This window comes from Drosophila guanche, unplaced genomic scaffold (genome assembly GCF_900245975.1).
Source record: "Drosophila guanche unplaced genomic scaffold, DGUA_6, whole genome shotgun sequence".
Lineage (NCBI taxonomy): Eukaryota > Metazoa > Arthropoda > Insecta > Diptera > Drosophilidae > Drosophila > Drosophila guanche.
Genome location: NW_022995754.1, coordinates 1,464,117 through 1,477,465, shown reverse-complemented (window position 1 = coordinate 1,477,465; position 13,349 = coordinate 1,464,117). Strand labels below are relative to the sequence as shown.

At 51.7% G+C, this 13,349-nt stretch overlaps 6 protein-coding genes across 8 annotated transcripts in view; 2 read left to right on the top strand and 4 right to left on the bottom strand.

Annotated features, from left to right (window-relative positions):
- Positions 1-299: 299 nt before the first annotated feature.
- On the bottom strand, positions 300-2,251 carry LOC117589148 (iduronate 2-sulfatase). Its single transcript, XM_034280843.1, has 4 exons — positions 1,882-2,251; positions 800-1,826; positions 568-741; positions 300-509 (listed from the first exon to the last, which is right to left on the bottom strand). Exons 1-4 carry the CDS (start codon positions 2,086-2,088, stop codon positions 334-336), a joined length of 1,584 nt encoding a protein of 527 aa, XP_034136734.1. The 5' UTR covers positions 2,089-2,251; the 3' UTR covers positions 300-333.
- A 266-nt stretch (positions 2,252-2,517) lies between these two features.
- On the bottom strand, positions 2,518-3,352 carry LOC117589151 (brain protein I3). 2 transcript variants are annotated; one of them, XM_034280846.1, is made up of 2 exons: positions 3,136-3,352; positions 2,518-3,064 (listed from the first exon to the last, which is right to left on the bottom strand). In XM_034280846.1, exons 1-2 carry the CDS (start codon positions 3,200-3,202, stop codon positions 2,760-2,762), a joined length of 372 nt encoding a protein of 123 aa, XP_034136737.1. In that variant the 5' UTR covers positions 3,203-3,352; the 3' UTR covers positions 2,518-2,759. The 2 variants fall into 2 exon arrangements, with proteins under 2 accessions (XP_034136737.1, XP_034136738.1); XM_034280847.1 differs by having other exon boundaries at positions 2,518-3,061.
- Positions 3,353-3,476: 124 nt separating this feature from the next.
- On the bottom strand, positions 3,477-5,841 carry LOC117589146 (spermatogenesis-associated protein 5-like protein 1). Its single transcript, XM_034280840.1, has 3 exons — positions 4,942-5,841; positions 4,076-4,882; positions 3,477-4,007 (listed from the first exon to the last, which is right to left on the bottom strand). The coding sequence occupies exons 1-3, from the start codon at positions 5,804-5,806 to the stop codon at positions 3,499-3,501; spliced, it is 2,181 nt and encodes a 726-aa protein (XP_034136731.1). The 5' UTR covers positions 5,807-5,841; the 3' UTR covers positions 3,477-3,498.
- Positions 5,842-5,910: 69 nt separating this feature from the next.
- LOC117589147 (YTH domain-containing protein 1) lies at positions 5,911-8,606 on the top strand. Its single transcript, XM_034280842.1, has 3 exons — positions 5,911-6,081; positions 6,268-7,182; positions 7,246-8,606. The coding sequence occupies exons 1-3, from the start codon at positions 6,066-6,068 to the stop codon at positions 8,472-8,474; spliced, it is 2,160 nt and encodes a 719-aa protein (XP_034136733.1). The 5' UTR covers positions 5,911-6,065; the 3' UTR covers positions 8,475-8,606.
- A 1,194-nt stretch (positions 8,607-9,800) lies between these two features.
- On the bottom strand, positions 9,801-11,094 carry LOC117589149 (osteopetrosis-associated transmembrane protein 1). Its single transcript, XM_034280844.1, has 4 exons — positions 10,720-11,094; positions 10,461-10,645; positions 10,216-10,396; positions 9,801-10,157 (listed from the first exon to the last, which is right to left on the bottom strand). The coding sequence occupies exons 1-4, from the start codon at positions 11,042-11,044 to the stop codon at positions 9,958-9,960; spliced, it is 891 nt and encodes a 296-aa protein (XP_034136735.1). The 5' UTR covers positions 11,045-11,094; the 3' UTR covers positions 9,801-9,957.
- A 271-nt stretch (positions 11,095-11,365) lies between these two features.
- Positions 11,366-13,349, top strand: part of LOC117589145 (spectrin beta chain, non-erythrocytic 5) — a 34,217-nt gene continuing 32,233 nt past the window's right edge. Inside the window, exons 1-2 of one of the 2 annotated variants that reach the window (XM_034280835.1) lie at positions 11,366-11,529; positions 12,216-12,404. The gene's annotated coding sequence lies outside the window, so the exon portion shown is untranslated. Of the gene's footprint in view, positions 11,530-12,207; positions 12,405-13,349 lie in introns of those variants that run through there. The other variant, XM_034280836.1, reaches the window with a different exon arrangement.

Sequence of the window (13,349 nt, the reverse complement as noted above, 5' to 3'; positions counted from 1 at the left end):
TTGAATGAAATTTCATTCACAAAAATTCAGCAAAAACGAAGCCAAAAAGGCAATGGACACAAGTCACGCATGCGTGGAGAGCAGAGCAGAGAGCGGAGTGAAGAGGGAATTGTATTCAAAGAGAGAGAGAGAGAGAGAGAGAGAGAGAGAAACAGACAGAGAGGAGAGCAAAGAGTGGAGCGCAGTGTGAGCGTGGCGTAGCTTGAAGATTGGGCGTCGCATTGCGAGCGAACGTTGCCCAACCGGAAGTATTAAATTCCAATTATGGCGACAAGATACATTCCCCACACAGTCCCACTCCCCGCCAAGCCGCTGGCTTTATAGCTTATGAATTTATTCCTCAAAATGCTGCAAGGAGTGAGAGAGGAGAGCGGGGTCCACTGCCTGCATCAGACGCCGTCGTAGACGCTGTCGCACATCATCGAATTCGGGCAATGGCACCAGATTCAGCTCCTCGCCCGCATCCAGACGATGATCGTACAACTCCTCGCCATAGATGTCGTGCCAGTCTGCAAAACATATATAAATACTATAGAAAAGAGTTGGGAGAGTAGGTGGAGCACCTACCACGACTAAAATTCAGCGCGTGGAAGCGCACCCACAGCGTATATCTGTAGAGATCCGTGCGCAGGCTGTAGCCCATGATATTGATGTTGCGCAGCTTGGGCTTGTCGCTATTTGGATGCTTTGTGGGCAGCATGCCAGGACGCGGATACTGACTCAAGGCCACATAATCTTGCGCTAAAAAAGATACATCAAAGTAGAGCAAACCTCAAGCATCAACCAATAGATAACTCACCCGCATCCAAGCCTAAACCCTGAAGCTGCGGATACAAGCTCTTGCCCTCGCCACAAGTCACAGCTGTGGCCTCCGTGCAACTGGGCAGCGGTGGCAGTCCCGCCAGATCCGCCAGCGTGGGAAAGACATCCAGCAGCTCCGTGATGGCTGTGTGGTTCTTGGCCTGGCTCACCGGAAACTCGGGCGTGCGAATGATCAGTGGCACGCGCAGAGCCACCTCGAAGTTGCTGTACTTTGCCCACTCGGCATGCTCGCCGAGCGACCAGCCGTGATCGCCCAGCACCAGCACGACCGTTCGCTGCAGATCCAAGCCGGCGAGCAGCTTGCCAAACAGATCATCCACATAGGCCACCGAGGCGTAGTAGGCCTGACGAATCTGCGCCGCTTGCTGCCTCGAAATGGGTCCATAGGGAAAGGAGATGTTCGAGTGCTTAAAGTCGTCCCTGGCTCTGACATCTGTGTAGGGATTCCACGCGACGGCGGGCATGTCCGCTGGCTTCAGGCTGTCCTCCGTGTAGTTGAAGAACTTCTGGAGCGGAAAGCGCTGAAGGAACTGCCGCGGGAAGCGGAAATTGATGTGCGGCTTGTGGAAGCCAAGGGCCAGAAAGAAGGGACTGTCGCGGCTGCTCTTTCGCGACTCCACAAAGCGCAGAGCCTCCGTGACGGACTCAATGTCTGGCAGGGTCTTGTACGGCTGCGTCTGCAGGTGCACCGGACAGATGAGATTCTTGCGGAGCACACCCTCGCGATCGGGACAGACGGGAGAGTTCATGTACTGCTCGGTGCGTGGACGGAACGCTGGCGCGGACCAGCTCAGCGGATAGTCATCGCTGTTGTTCGAGGACAGGCCCGGATGGAAGACCTTGCCGCAGCTGTAGGTGTGGTATCCATGCTGCTTGAAGTACTGCGGCAGCGTCGTAAAGTTGCCCACAAATGTGCGCCAATAGCTGTAGAAATCGTACAGATGGAGCGTGTCCGGGCGACGGCCAGTGAGCAGAGAGTTGCGACTGGGCGCGCACAGAGCTTGCTGGGAAGTAGAACTATCAGTGGGTGGCAGCGGTAGAGCTGTGGTAAATCCTCACCTGACTGTAGGCACGCGTAAACACATGTCCGCCCTGTGCAAATGCATCCAGATGCGGTGTGCTGGCCAGGGGATCGCCATAGGCACCCAGCACTGGACGCAGATCATCAAAGATGACCATCACCACATTGTGTCGTGGAGCAGAGGCTGCTACGAGGTCGCACAAGTGCAGCAGCAGCAACGGCAGCAACGTCCAAGCGCTGGACATCTCGACGACAATGAAGATTCGCGACTGTTGACTTCCAAGATGCTGACACGACGGATGTGCCCTGTGTGCCCATGAAATGTGCCCGTCGGGTAGATTAGCTGCAGGCTCAAGGGTTAACAGATTAAAGGATAAATCGTGTGATTTGTGGACACATCTGAGGGCATTGCAATTGAATTGGAGGAGATCTAAACACAAGTAGAGTGGAGGGTGAATCCTCCTTTAGGGTATCCTCTAGTCGTTCCCTTGCTCCGCTGTTTCCATGTGCTTGGCAAAAAATGCGCGGCATAAATTCAAGACCGCCCCTCCATTATATTTCAATTGATTTAAACGGAAGCGCGCCTCGACAACGTCGCTAATGGGAATGCAACAACACACACTGATACATATACACGTCTGTATATGTGCACACTAATACATGGTCTGGCATGATTCATAATTATTTACATAAAATATTTAATGATTTGTGTGTTCTAGTCTAACGATTAACAATAATAAAACGTACGAAGATTTTTGCTTTTGTGATATCAAAATTCGTCCTTCCAATGTGTATATGTGTGTGTCTGTCTGTCTGTCTGTCTGTGTGTGTGTTTAAGGAATATATAGGTCATGTGTGTGTAACTGTAAAACAAGTAAATCCTTCATGGATTTTCAACTAATGGTCTCGTTTCCCTTCAGAACACTGCCCCACAGTTGGTGCAGCGCTTCTCCTTCATTGCCAGGCAGCAGAGTATGCCCACGGGAAAGAAGAAGATGGCGCAGCATAGTCCCAGCGCCGAAAAGGTGTCCTCCAGGTAGCCAATGCGACAGGATGGACAGCCTCCAATCACTATGATCTCCGTGGGCAGCGCCACCTGCGGCGGCTGGATGACCACGCTAACGGGCGTCGTCTCGAATGCACCGTATGTGGGCATATGCATATTGGGGGGCGGTGCCGTTGGCAGTCCATGGTGTACGCCCGCAATGAGGCGAGCATCTGCTGAAAAGGTTTACTGATTAGAATCTGTTGGTGGCTTTCTTTGTCTCCCGGTGTTGCCTCCCACTCCTTACCCTGCGAGGAGGCATTCATGACTTCTTCGTAGCTTGGTGGTGCGGCTTCTTTTGCGGGATCCGCCATACTGACACGAAAGCTCTTTCTCTCTACCCTGTACAACCAAATGACTCACGCTTTTTCGTCAATGTTCTAGCGATTATCTGCAATTTGTTGTTCCTGTTTTATTTGTCTCTTTTTTTAATTGCGTTAACTTTTCCCCTATCGTTGTCTTTGTTTTGCTATTTCCAGCGATATATGAACATGTGTGTATATCGCACGAACAGAACAGCTGTTTGCGATAGCAGCTATCGATTGACAGCAGCCGCTGTTGAACACAGTGACGCGAGCGACAGACACAGCTAGTATTTGAACATTTTTGGTTATTTGTTTTCTAATTGCTGAGATCTATTGGCAAACTTATAGTATGCATCGATTTGACTACGAGTGAGCGAGGATTTCAGCTTGCACATGACCTTCTCAAAGTCCTGCATCTCAATCTTTGTGGCCTGTGGGTCGCGCTGGAAGGTTTGAATGGCCGCCTCATTGCACAGATTGCACAGATCCGCGCCAGAGTAGCCCTCGGTGTGCACCACGATGGTGGCCAGATCCAGCTGCTCATCAAATGGCATCCGCTCGCCGTGAAGCTGCAGCAACGCCAGGCGGGATTTCAAATCGGGCGATGGGACGTGGATGAGCTGGTCGAAGCGTCCGGGACGCAGCAGGGCATCGTCAATCATTTCAGGACGATTGGTGGCCGCCACCACGAGTATGTGCTTCTCATTGCTGCCGCCCACAATGCCATCCATCTCTGTGAGCAGCGTGGAGAGTATTCTCAGCTGCACCTGGCCACCGCCTCCGCCGGAAACCGTGCGACGTCCCACCAGGGAATCTGCAATGGAAAGGGAGAACGTGAACCTCGCGGAAAACCTTCTGCTGGATGACTTGACTGCTACTTGCCAATTTCGTCGAGGAATATGAGACATGGCGCATTCTTGCGGGCCGTGTTGAACATTCGCGTAATGCAGCGCTCGGCACTGCCCACATAGGGGGAGTAAACCTCCGCTGCGGAGGTGGCTATGAATGTCATGTTGGCCTCCTTGGCCAAGCACTTGGCAATGGTGGTCTTGGCACAGCCTGGCGGTCCATACAGCAGCACACCCTTGGGCAGACTGAGGCCGAGGCGTGCAAAGGCCTCACCATGCTGCAGCCCGGCGATCACAGACGCCTCCAGCTTGCGCTTAAGCGCATCCATGCCTCCGATTGCCTCAAAGCCCAGCGTCATCTTCTCCACGCGCACGCTCGTGGCAAGCGAGCCACTTGAACACAACTTATTCAGGCACTTTAGAAATATTTTGGGCAAATTTGGCTGCTGGTGGAGCATCACATCCTTCTGCACCTGGCTGAGCAGCAGGTTTAAGTCCGAGATGAAATATCCCTGCGTATTCTTGGCCAAATGATCGAGCAGCGCCTCGTGGGGCAGCGGCAGCTGATGCGCCTGGCACCAGGCTGCTATTAGTCTGCCACGCTCCTGCTCGTTGGGCATTTCCACGGTAATCTCGCGACCAAAGCGCCCCGCACGACGCGCATGCTCATGCAGTTGGTCCGGATTGCTGGTGGTGGCCAGGCAAATGATGCCCGGATCCAGTTCGTCGATTAGTTTGTAAAGCTGTGCCGCAATGCGCAACGAATTGTTCGAGTTGCCCGAAGAGTTGCTTGGGGCGGCGCACAGCAGCTCCAGATCCTCGATGACTATCACAATGGGTGCTGAACGGGGAACAAAATGATTACCTGGCCAAGCCAAAAGGAACTTCTCTGTGACTTACTGGTTGGCCGCATATTCGCTTTGAATGCGCGCGCTGCCTGGAAGATTTTCCTTAGCTCCTGCTCGGTGCCGCCTGGCTGGGAGCTCATCACTTTGGAGGAGGTGATGTAGTAGCAATTGCAGGAGTTTCGTTGCAGGAATCTGGCCAGCAGCGTGCTCTTGCCACAACCCACGGGACCCACAATCAGCGCCGTCGTGGGGAATCGATGGGAGAGCAAGCTACGCTTTGAGGTCACCAGCAGCTGTTCCAATGCAGCCATGGGCTGCTCAAAGCTATCCGTCAGGTAGTGCGTGCAAGTTGGCAGAGATTTGGGCATGGCCAGACGCACATCCACAATCTCGATCACTGAGTGAATGTTGTCCAAGGTGAAACAATGATTGTCCGGCACCTCGGGGATATCCAGTATGTGGATGGTGTCTATGCCCATGCTGCTCATGTTCTCCTGTCTCACGTAGCAGCCCTTCTCGAGCACGAGGCCGCGCAGGAAGATTGCAATATCAGCGCCGAGCTCCTCCACCTCGAGTTGCGGCTGTTTTTCGTGCAACATTTCGGTGGCAAAGATCACACACGAGACCTTTGTCACATTGCGTACCAGTGTCAGTGACTCGATGCTGGTCAGGCGTTGATTTGTCGCTGAGAACTCGGCCGAGGAGCTCACTGAGTTGTCCAGAAAGCAACAACTTTCGCTGCCGGCACGCCGCAGCACGCAACAAATGGCATAGCTGCCATTCGAGAGGGTGCAGCGACACCAGTAGCTCTTCGTAATTGACAGTGGATACTCCTGCCAGGGTATATAGCACTTCTGCCCCTCAACAGCGTCCAGCAGCGACAGCGAATTAGTTGTAATGTCTACTTTCGTGGCCATGTCCCGGCGGCGCGTGTTTTCGCGGTTGTAAACAACATAGAGGCGGCAAACCAACCGATAGGCAACTATCGATTGCAAACCGCAACCCCATATAGTGGCACTCTTCTGACGCCATCGCCATTGACGCCTGTGACGCAGAAATTGTGTGTGTAAAATTGAGCTGAAGCTGCGCTTATTTTCGTTGTTTCTGCAGTAGTTAATTATAGATAATAGCAGGGAGTGCATCAAAAGTTGCACGGACACAGGGTCCCCAAAGTTGATGCCCCGAGCAGCGAGTGAGTGTGCGATTGTGCTGCTTTTCCAGCGATTCTTTCTCACCTGCCCAATCGATCGGCATTTTTTTCTCTATATTTTTCTTCTCCGCTGCTGTGTGTGCGTGTGCTGCGTGTGTGTATGCGTGTGTTGTGTGCGCACTTGTGTGGGTGTCTCTCATTCATGCAAACGAAACGGAACGGCTGCAGGTAAACAAACGCTGCCAATGCGCGAAATGGCCGATTTGGATGCAGTGAATCTTGGGCTGGACGAGAATGAGGCGGACATTGCCGAGGAGCTGCAGGACTTTGAGTTCAACACGCGCAGCGAGGCCTCCGAATCGAATGGCGGCGAATCCTCAGACGACTCGGAGCCGAGCATCAGTTCGGTCAGCACGGCCCCCTCCTCGCTGGTGGGCAGCGGCAAGCGCAAGACCAAGACCAAGGTCAAGGCGGCTCCACCCCCACCTGTGCCCGAAAAGAAAGCCGAAAAGCCCAGCTCAAAGAAGACGAAGCGCGAGGCCACACCCGAGGACATGAACGGTGGCAAAAAGAAGAAGCGCACGGGCAGCGAGTCGAAGAAATCCAACAGTCAATCGTCCAGTGAGCCACCACTGGCGGTGAAGTCCAAGGCCAAGTCCCCGCCCGTCGAGGAGCGGGAGACGCAGTCGAAGAAGTCATCGTCACGCAGCAAGAAGACGCCCAATCCCAGCGATTCGGGCAACAAGAGCGAGGCGAGCGATGCGGAGGATGAGAAGCCAGCCGTGCCGGCTCTGGAGTCGGACAGCGAGTCCTCCGACTCGGATTCGGGCACACAGCACAAGCGGAACGGTGGCGGCGGGGCGCGTGGCAAGGCCAGCACAGCGGCCAACAGCTCAAAGAACTCCACGCCCGAGAAGGATGGCAGCGGCTCGCAGTCGCAGAAGGGCTACGACTACATGACGAAGCTCAACTATCTGTTCCGGGACACGCGCTTCTTCCTCATCAAGTCGAACAATCTGGACAATGTGCAGCTCTCCAAGAGCAAGAGCGTGTGGGCCACGCTCCCACAGAACGATGCCAATCTGAATCAGGCCTTCAAGGAGGCACGCAACGTCCTGCTCATCTTCTCCGTCAACGAGAGCGGTAAGCCAGAGTCAATCCAAGGAGCGACATGAATGGCATTTATTCTCCACTCCCTTCTTGCAGGTAAATTCGCAGGATTTGCGAGGATGGCGGCCCCCTCCAGGCGCGATATTCCCCAGGTGGCCTGGGTGCTGCCGCCCAGCATCTCCCCGAAGGCGCTCGGCGGCGTCATTGAGCTGGACTGGATCTGCCGCAAGGAGCTGTCCTTCAACGCCACACTGCACTTGCACAACACATGGAACGAGGGTAAGCCCGTGAAGATTGGCCGCGATGGCCAGGAGATTGAGCCCAAGATCGGCGGGGAGCTGTGCCGCCTCTTTCCCGAGGACGAGCAGATCGAGTTGACGCCCATACTGAAAAAGTCGAAGGAAACGGCACGCGTGATGCGGGAGAAGGGCATGCACGTGATCTACAAGCCACCCAGGAGTCTGTCCTCGCGCGGCCACGGCGGCAGCGGGCGTGGCGGCTCGGGGTCGGGCCACAATCAGCTCGGACCCATGCGCCACAAGAGGAGCTACCACGGACAGCAGCATCAGCAACATCGGCCGTACCACCGACATCCGCATCACGGCATGGGCGGCATGCCCCAGGGCAGCGGCTTCAAGCGCGGAGGCTCACCCTATCGGCAGATGGGAGGTGCAGGTGGTGGCGGAGCTCCTGGCGGACCACCCGAGATGTCGATGCCCTCGTGGGAGCGCTACATGTCGTCGGCCGCCGCTGCCGAGGCGTACGTGGCGGACTACATGCGGAACATGCACGGCCAGCTGCCGCCCCTGCCCTTTGTGCCGCCGTTCGCCCAGATGCCACTGCCCGGAACTGCAGGCTCGGCCGGCGCCATGCCACAGGGCGCTACGCCCGCGATGTACGAGCAGCTGCCGCCACCGGTGCGATATTATGATGGCCCAGGAGCACCACCGTTGCCGGATTACCCGCCGCCGCAGCGACCACCGCCGCCAGGATTCGACAAGGCGCCCAGCTATGAGGAGTTTGCCGCCTGGAAGAACGCCGGCTTGCCCACGGTGCCGCCGCCAGGGTTCCCCGTCTATGGCGGCAGTGCTGCCAATGGCGGGAGCAATGGGGCGGCGCTGGGAGCACCGGTGCCTGGTGTGGGTGGAGCTGCTGGTGGCGTGGGAGGAGGACCGGGATATCGCAATCGGGACAACAATGGTGCCGCGGGTGGCGGTCGTCGTCGGGAGTACGGGAATCGCAGTGGATCCTCGCGAGACTCGCGTTCGTTTCGTGGCGATCGCGGCGGCGGTGGCCAGCGAAGCTATCGGGACAACAGGCGTTAGATTATCGATTGCTAAGACCGGTACGACCCGGCAAAAAGTGAAAGAATTGTGTGCTCTCGCGTGTGTGAAAATGAGAAATAATTTGCTAATTGTAGGGGCGATGCGATCGTTTAAAAGATCTAAAAATGAAAATGAGAAGAAAAAAATGATAATTCCTAGAGCTAACTGTATAATCGAACATGTTCGAGCTATCGAGAGGCAGCGCTATCGGCTATCGATACACCAGCCACACTCCAACAACAACAACAAACAACTCTCTTTCTCTCTTTCTGCATCTAACTCTCTGTCTCGCCGCCCAGACCCCTTACCCCTACTCCTGACCCATCATTTGATTTACAAAAAAAAACAAAACAAAAACAAAAACTTACGCATAAGCAAATTTAAATCCAGAAAACAACACCTAAATACTAATTAAAAATATTTTAAACCACAAAAAAAAAATACAAAATGAAAGAGAGAAATTGTGAACTTTATTTGTACGCAAAACGATGAGAGGAGAGTTTTTGAAAGACTTTTAAACGAAAGAGACGCCAAAAGAGACGCTTACAAACAACCACATGAACGTACCGTTATATCTATATATATTCAAATCGAAGCAGTGATGTGTGTGTATATGTGTTCTATCCAAGCCCCTCCCCCCTGCAACCCGCATCCTTGTGCTTCGCCACCCCCGTCCCGTCCAACAACGAAACTACAAAGAGAAAAACGAAAACCGAAACCGAAACGAGAGTTGGACAGAAAAGCGTTCCATGGAATGGAATTTTGTTCAAAAAGAATGTTTTTACACGAGTTTATCTTCTTATATCTTATGGGTATAACAACTAATGCGACAAATTATTAACATTTACATACCAAACATACATACATACATATATCCATGTCTTTCAGAGACAGAGAGGAACCCAAGAGCCCGACACACATCCGAACGAAAAACCGTATGTCCGGTGGCCCACCACCAAATCTCCCCAACCCCCAACCACAATCCACACTTTAAGATCGAACGAACGAACGGTCTCGCTCATCTACCGTATTCATCACCGTAGTAACGTAGTTAAAACTTAGCAACGTAGAGAGACTTTCCATTTCCAATCGCAAGACTGGCAACCCATAAAAGATTCGCTGGATTAAAGCCAGAGTCCCCCACAGAGAGACGAACAGACAGACCAAGACGAAGACGAAGACGAAGACGAAGACGTGACCTTTGGACAGAGAACTAGGAAGTTGTTTGCTCTTTTTCATTGCAGAAGCAGTCCACGTGCCAGATGCAGCTGTCCCGGAGGGAGATCCTAACCCAAGACTGAGATGTGAATAAAAACTTTTGTTGGATTACAAATCTATATAAAAAAGTGGTTGATACTTTTATTCAGAGATATCACACACATTCGAAAATATGTTTTATGAAGGAAGAATCTTGGGGGAATCTTCAGTAGAGGGGATTATGAATGATTTTTAGAATAATTCGCAAAAAGGGAATACGTTCCCTTTAGGCTCTTCTTGGTTTCACCAACACCTCCTCATCGCTGGAATCCAACATGGAGTCCGATTCAGAGTCGATGTCTGCGCCACTCAACACTCTGGCAATCTTCTCCGTGTTGGCTGCCATTGCCACTGGCGGTTCCGTGGCCGTAGACAGCACAGCGGCGGTGATGAGAGCAGAAGTTGTTGGCGCATCCAATTCGGGAGCTAAAATTAATAGAATTTGGGTGAAGAAAATTATATTAAGCGGGGGGGAAACACTTACTCTCCTCGTTGAGGAGTCCGTGATTCGCCTCCCGTCGCCTGGTCAGCACAATGGCGGTGATGTAGAAGGTAAGAATGGGCAGCAGGACCACCACAAAGACGGCAATGATGAAGGTATTCAATTTGACTTCCCGCTGGCAGCATTTCAACGTTTTCGACCAATTCGAACGAGTGCGATTCATCTGAAAGAGGGAAGGGCAGAGGATTAATAGCTACCCAGTTAAGCAGCTGCAAGCTGCATCGTACTCTGTCCTGTAGATCAAAGCACACGTGTCCCTTGTTGGCCTTCTCCATGCCCAAGTAGAATTGGTTGAGTTCGATGTAATCACCCTTGCAGGCTGTGCACGGATCATCTTTATTTGCACTGAGGCAGCCATCGAGAATTACCCACTTTTCATCATACATTTCCGAGTGATTGCCATTGTAGCAATCTGCAAAGAGAGAGAGAAGGGGGAGGATGGATGCTGACTCAGACTGAAAAATGGAATTCGCTTTCGTGTCTTACCCTCGCAGCTGGCCTTTTGCCAGAGATTTGTGAGTATGCCCTGGGTGGTGGCCACCACATTGATGCGATCCGAATCGAGATATATTTTGGAGCAGTTTGCATTGGAGAGCAGCTCGTCGTAGCTGTGGGTGAGGTTCCTGTACTCCGGTTCACAGCCAACGCAGAGCCTCACCGGAACGGACTTTGTGGTCGCGCAGTAGACAAAATGACTCTGACAATTGCCCAGACGGCCCACCAGGTGCTCGCAGCTTATGTTTTTGTTTTTGGCAAGCAACAGGCTGCAGTTGCAGCTTAAAATCAACAAAAAAGCAAACAGAAGCGACATTTCTTTCGTTATTTACCCCCGAAATTCGTATCGATAGCCGCTACTATAGAAGGAAGATAACAAATGCAGTTTATCGCACACAAGTATCGATATGCAAACAAGCATGGTACGCTACAAATCAGGTGGCGTTGATGATCATGCGATATTTTACCCAAAGTACTCATAATTGCGTGCATCATTCGGGTAAATGTCCCTTGCCATTTAGAAAATTCCCTTACCGTTTGAACACAAATTGTCCATTCACAATGGGAACTGGTTTTTGTTTTGCTTCCCAATTTCGTTCTCTGTTTTTCTGTCTGTTTTCAACCGTCATCCGCGCTCGTCGCCATTTTTGTGTGTGAACAAAAAAATTGAATCGAAAAGACGTGCGCGCGGACGAAAGCGCGCCACTGGAATTGAAAAATTGTTGATCGACAAAACCGCTAACAACAAATAGCCACATGAGATCCCGTGCGCCGTAGCAACAACCAAGCCATTAACCAAACGTAAATCTCTTTCTCGATATGTGTGTGTGTGTGTTTAAGTCTGCTTTTGTTTCGTGGCTGTATTTGTGCTAATTAGAAAATTGTGCTGCTGCGGCCGATCTTGCTGCTGCTGTTGCGCTTCTAACGCCGGTGCGGTTCTTAAATCGCGGCTACTTCTAATTACTGCTGAAAAAAAATATAACCATCAAAAAACAAACCTACAAAGCTGGTTTTTGCGCAGCCCCGTGTTTGTGTGTGAAAGCGGCTTGTAAGCTCAAGTCCGTTTGGATGTGTGTGTGTGTGTTGCGTGCATTGGAATTTGTTATTAAGGTCAGCCACCGAGCAGCAGCAGCAACAAGTGACAACAATTCTTAGGCATAAATTAAAAAACAGAATCCGAAAACGAGAAACCAAAACCTACAATTCTTTTGATTTCTTTTACACACTTTTTTCGGGCTTTATCTACCCACAACAACAAGAACAACAATAACCGCCGCAGCAGCCACAATAACAACTTTCCGGTTTTTCTCCTCCTCCTGCCTACCATCTTCGTGGCTACGCTACGCGTCTTCTGCATCTTTTTCTTAACGAACACTAGCAGAGAGCAGGAAGGAGTAGAAGAGAAAGATCGTAAAAAGAGCCAAATCAAGTGAAAATATTGTAAACGAAAGATAAATAAAAAAGGAAATTTATGTAAATTTAAACAGCAGCCGCATCGGCTCAGCAGCCAACAAGGAAAAAGAGAGATCACAGCGCAGCAGCAGAGGATATCTACGCAAAGTGAGAGATTCCCATAGCAGAGCAGAAAAGTAGAGAGTGCAACAGATATTTGTGTAAGCCAGGACTATAACGTAAATCATTCACGCTGGATTTGGGATACTACGAGGCTGTCAAAGGTGAGCGCAAAATGAATTGAAATACAATCCGTGAGAGGGGCGTTACTGTAAACTGTAAACTATAAAGCACCAAATAATATGCCGTTTATGGCCAACAAAACCCAAGGTGTTGCATAAGTGTGCAGAGAGGATCGAGATTGAATGTAAAACTGTGCGGAAAGGGTGCGTGTGACCAGCTCGTAAAATTAGCGTAGTGAAGCGAGAGGGATGGACACATGGTGTAAGTGATGCAGGGAGCGCGGCCCCCTACTACCTCCTCCTTTCCTCCTTTCCTCCCACCCTCTCGCTCGATGTCTGTGTCAGTGAGCAGGTGTCTGCGACGTCATTAAAGCCAGGCTCTCTTCTCTCTTGCTCACTCTCTGTCGGTCGTAAACTAGGCTAAGTAGGGTCTTAGCCAAAGCACGTTTTGGCTTCGCTTGTCTCCCTCGCTATTGCTCTCCCCCTTGCACGCTCGCTCGCTTGCTCTGGGCTTGGTTTATTTTTAAACCGCATTCCTCTTTGGCATTTGCCTGCTCGCTAGCTCGCTCGCTCATTAAGCATTCTGCAGTACCGTTAGCTGCAGTTTGGGAGCAACTGATGCCAGCGCAGCCGCAGCGCTGGTGTGATTTGTAATTTGCTGTAAATGCATTTCGCCAAGACAATTGCCGTTTAAATTCAATTACGCGCTTAACGGGTCAGCCAAGAGGCCAACGACAGCAGCAACAGCCGCGTCGGCAACAACAAGGCCAAGGCGATCTGGAGGAAGAGGCAAAAGGGAAAGAGAGAGATGCCATGCCAACGCCCCTGTAAACAGATGCCCTGCAGAAATTACAAAAAGTGCAGTCGCAAGCAGCAACAGTCGCCCAGTGCTTGTACAATCGCAGGCGAAATACAATTCCTATTGGGAGAGGGAGGCAGACCAAAGACCTCCGTTGGTCCATTTTGGAATGCTCTTTTACATTCCCC

Bases quoted from the DNA above. Each gene is read 5' to 3' on its own strand.
- LOC117589148 (XM_034280843.1), bottom strand. From the start codon at position 2,088: ATGTCCAGCGCTTGGACGTTGCTGCCGTTGCTGCTGCTGCACTTGTGC. The intron at 742-799 runs GTGAGTTATCTA...TATCTTTTTTAG, and splicing joins GGGTTTAGGCTTGGATGCGG to CGCAAGATTATGTGGCCTTG. The intron at 510-567 runs GTAGGTGCTCCA...TATGTTTTGCAG, and splicing joins CGCGCTGAATTTTAGTCGTG to ACTGGCACGACATCTATGGC.
- LOC117589151 (XM_034280846.1), bottom strand. From the start codon at position 3,202: ATGGCGGATCCCGCAAAAGAAGCCGCACCACCAAGCTACGAAGAAGTC. The intron at 3,065-3,135 runs GTAAGGAGTGGG...AAACCTTTTCAG, and splicing joins CATGAATGCCTCCTCGCAGG to CAGATGCTCGCCTCATTGCG.
- LOC117589146 (XM_034280840.1), bottom strand. From the start codon at position 5,806: ATGGCCACGAAAGTAGACATTACAACTAATTCGCTGTCGCTGCTGGAC. The intron at 4,883-4,941 runs GTAAGTCACAGA...TTCCCCGTTCAG, and splicing joins AGCGAATATGCGGCCAACCA to CACCCATTGTGATAGTCATC. The intron at 4,008-4,075 runs GCAAGTAGCAGT...TTTCCATTGCAG, and splicing joins CATATTCCTCGACGAAATTG to ATTCCCTGGTGGGACGTCGC.
- LOC117589147 (XM_034280842.1), top strand. The intron at 7,183-7,245 runs GTAAGCCAGAGT...CCCTTCTTGCAG, and splicing joins CTTCTCCGTCAACGAGAGCG to GTAAATTCGCAGGATTTGCG.
- LOC117589149 (XM_034280844.1), bottom strand. From the start codon at position 11,044: ATGTCGCTTCTGTTTGCTTTTTTGTTGATTTTAAGCTGCAACTGCAGC. The intron at 10,397-10,460 runs GTACGATGCAGC...TCCCTCTTTCAG, and splicing joins GCTTTGATCTACAGGACAGA to ATGAATCGCACTCGTTCGAA. The intron at 10,158-10,215 runs GTAAGTGTTTCC...TATTAATTTTAG, and splicing joins CGGACTCCTCAACGAGGAGA to CTCCCGAATTGGATGCGCCA.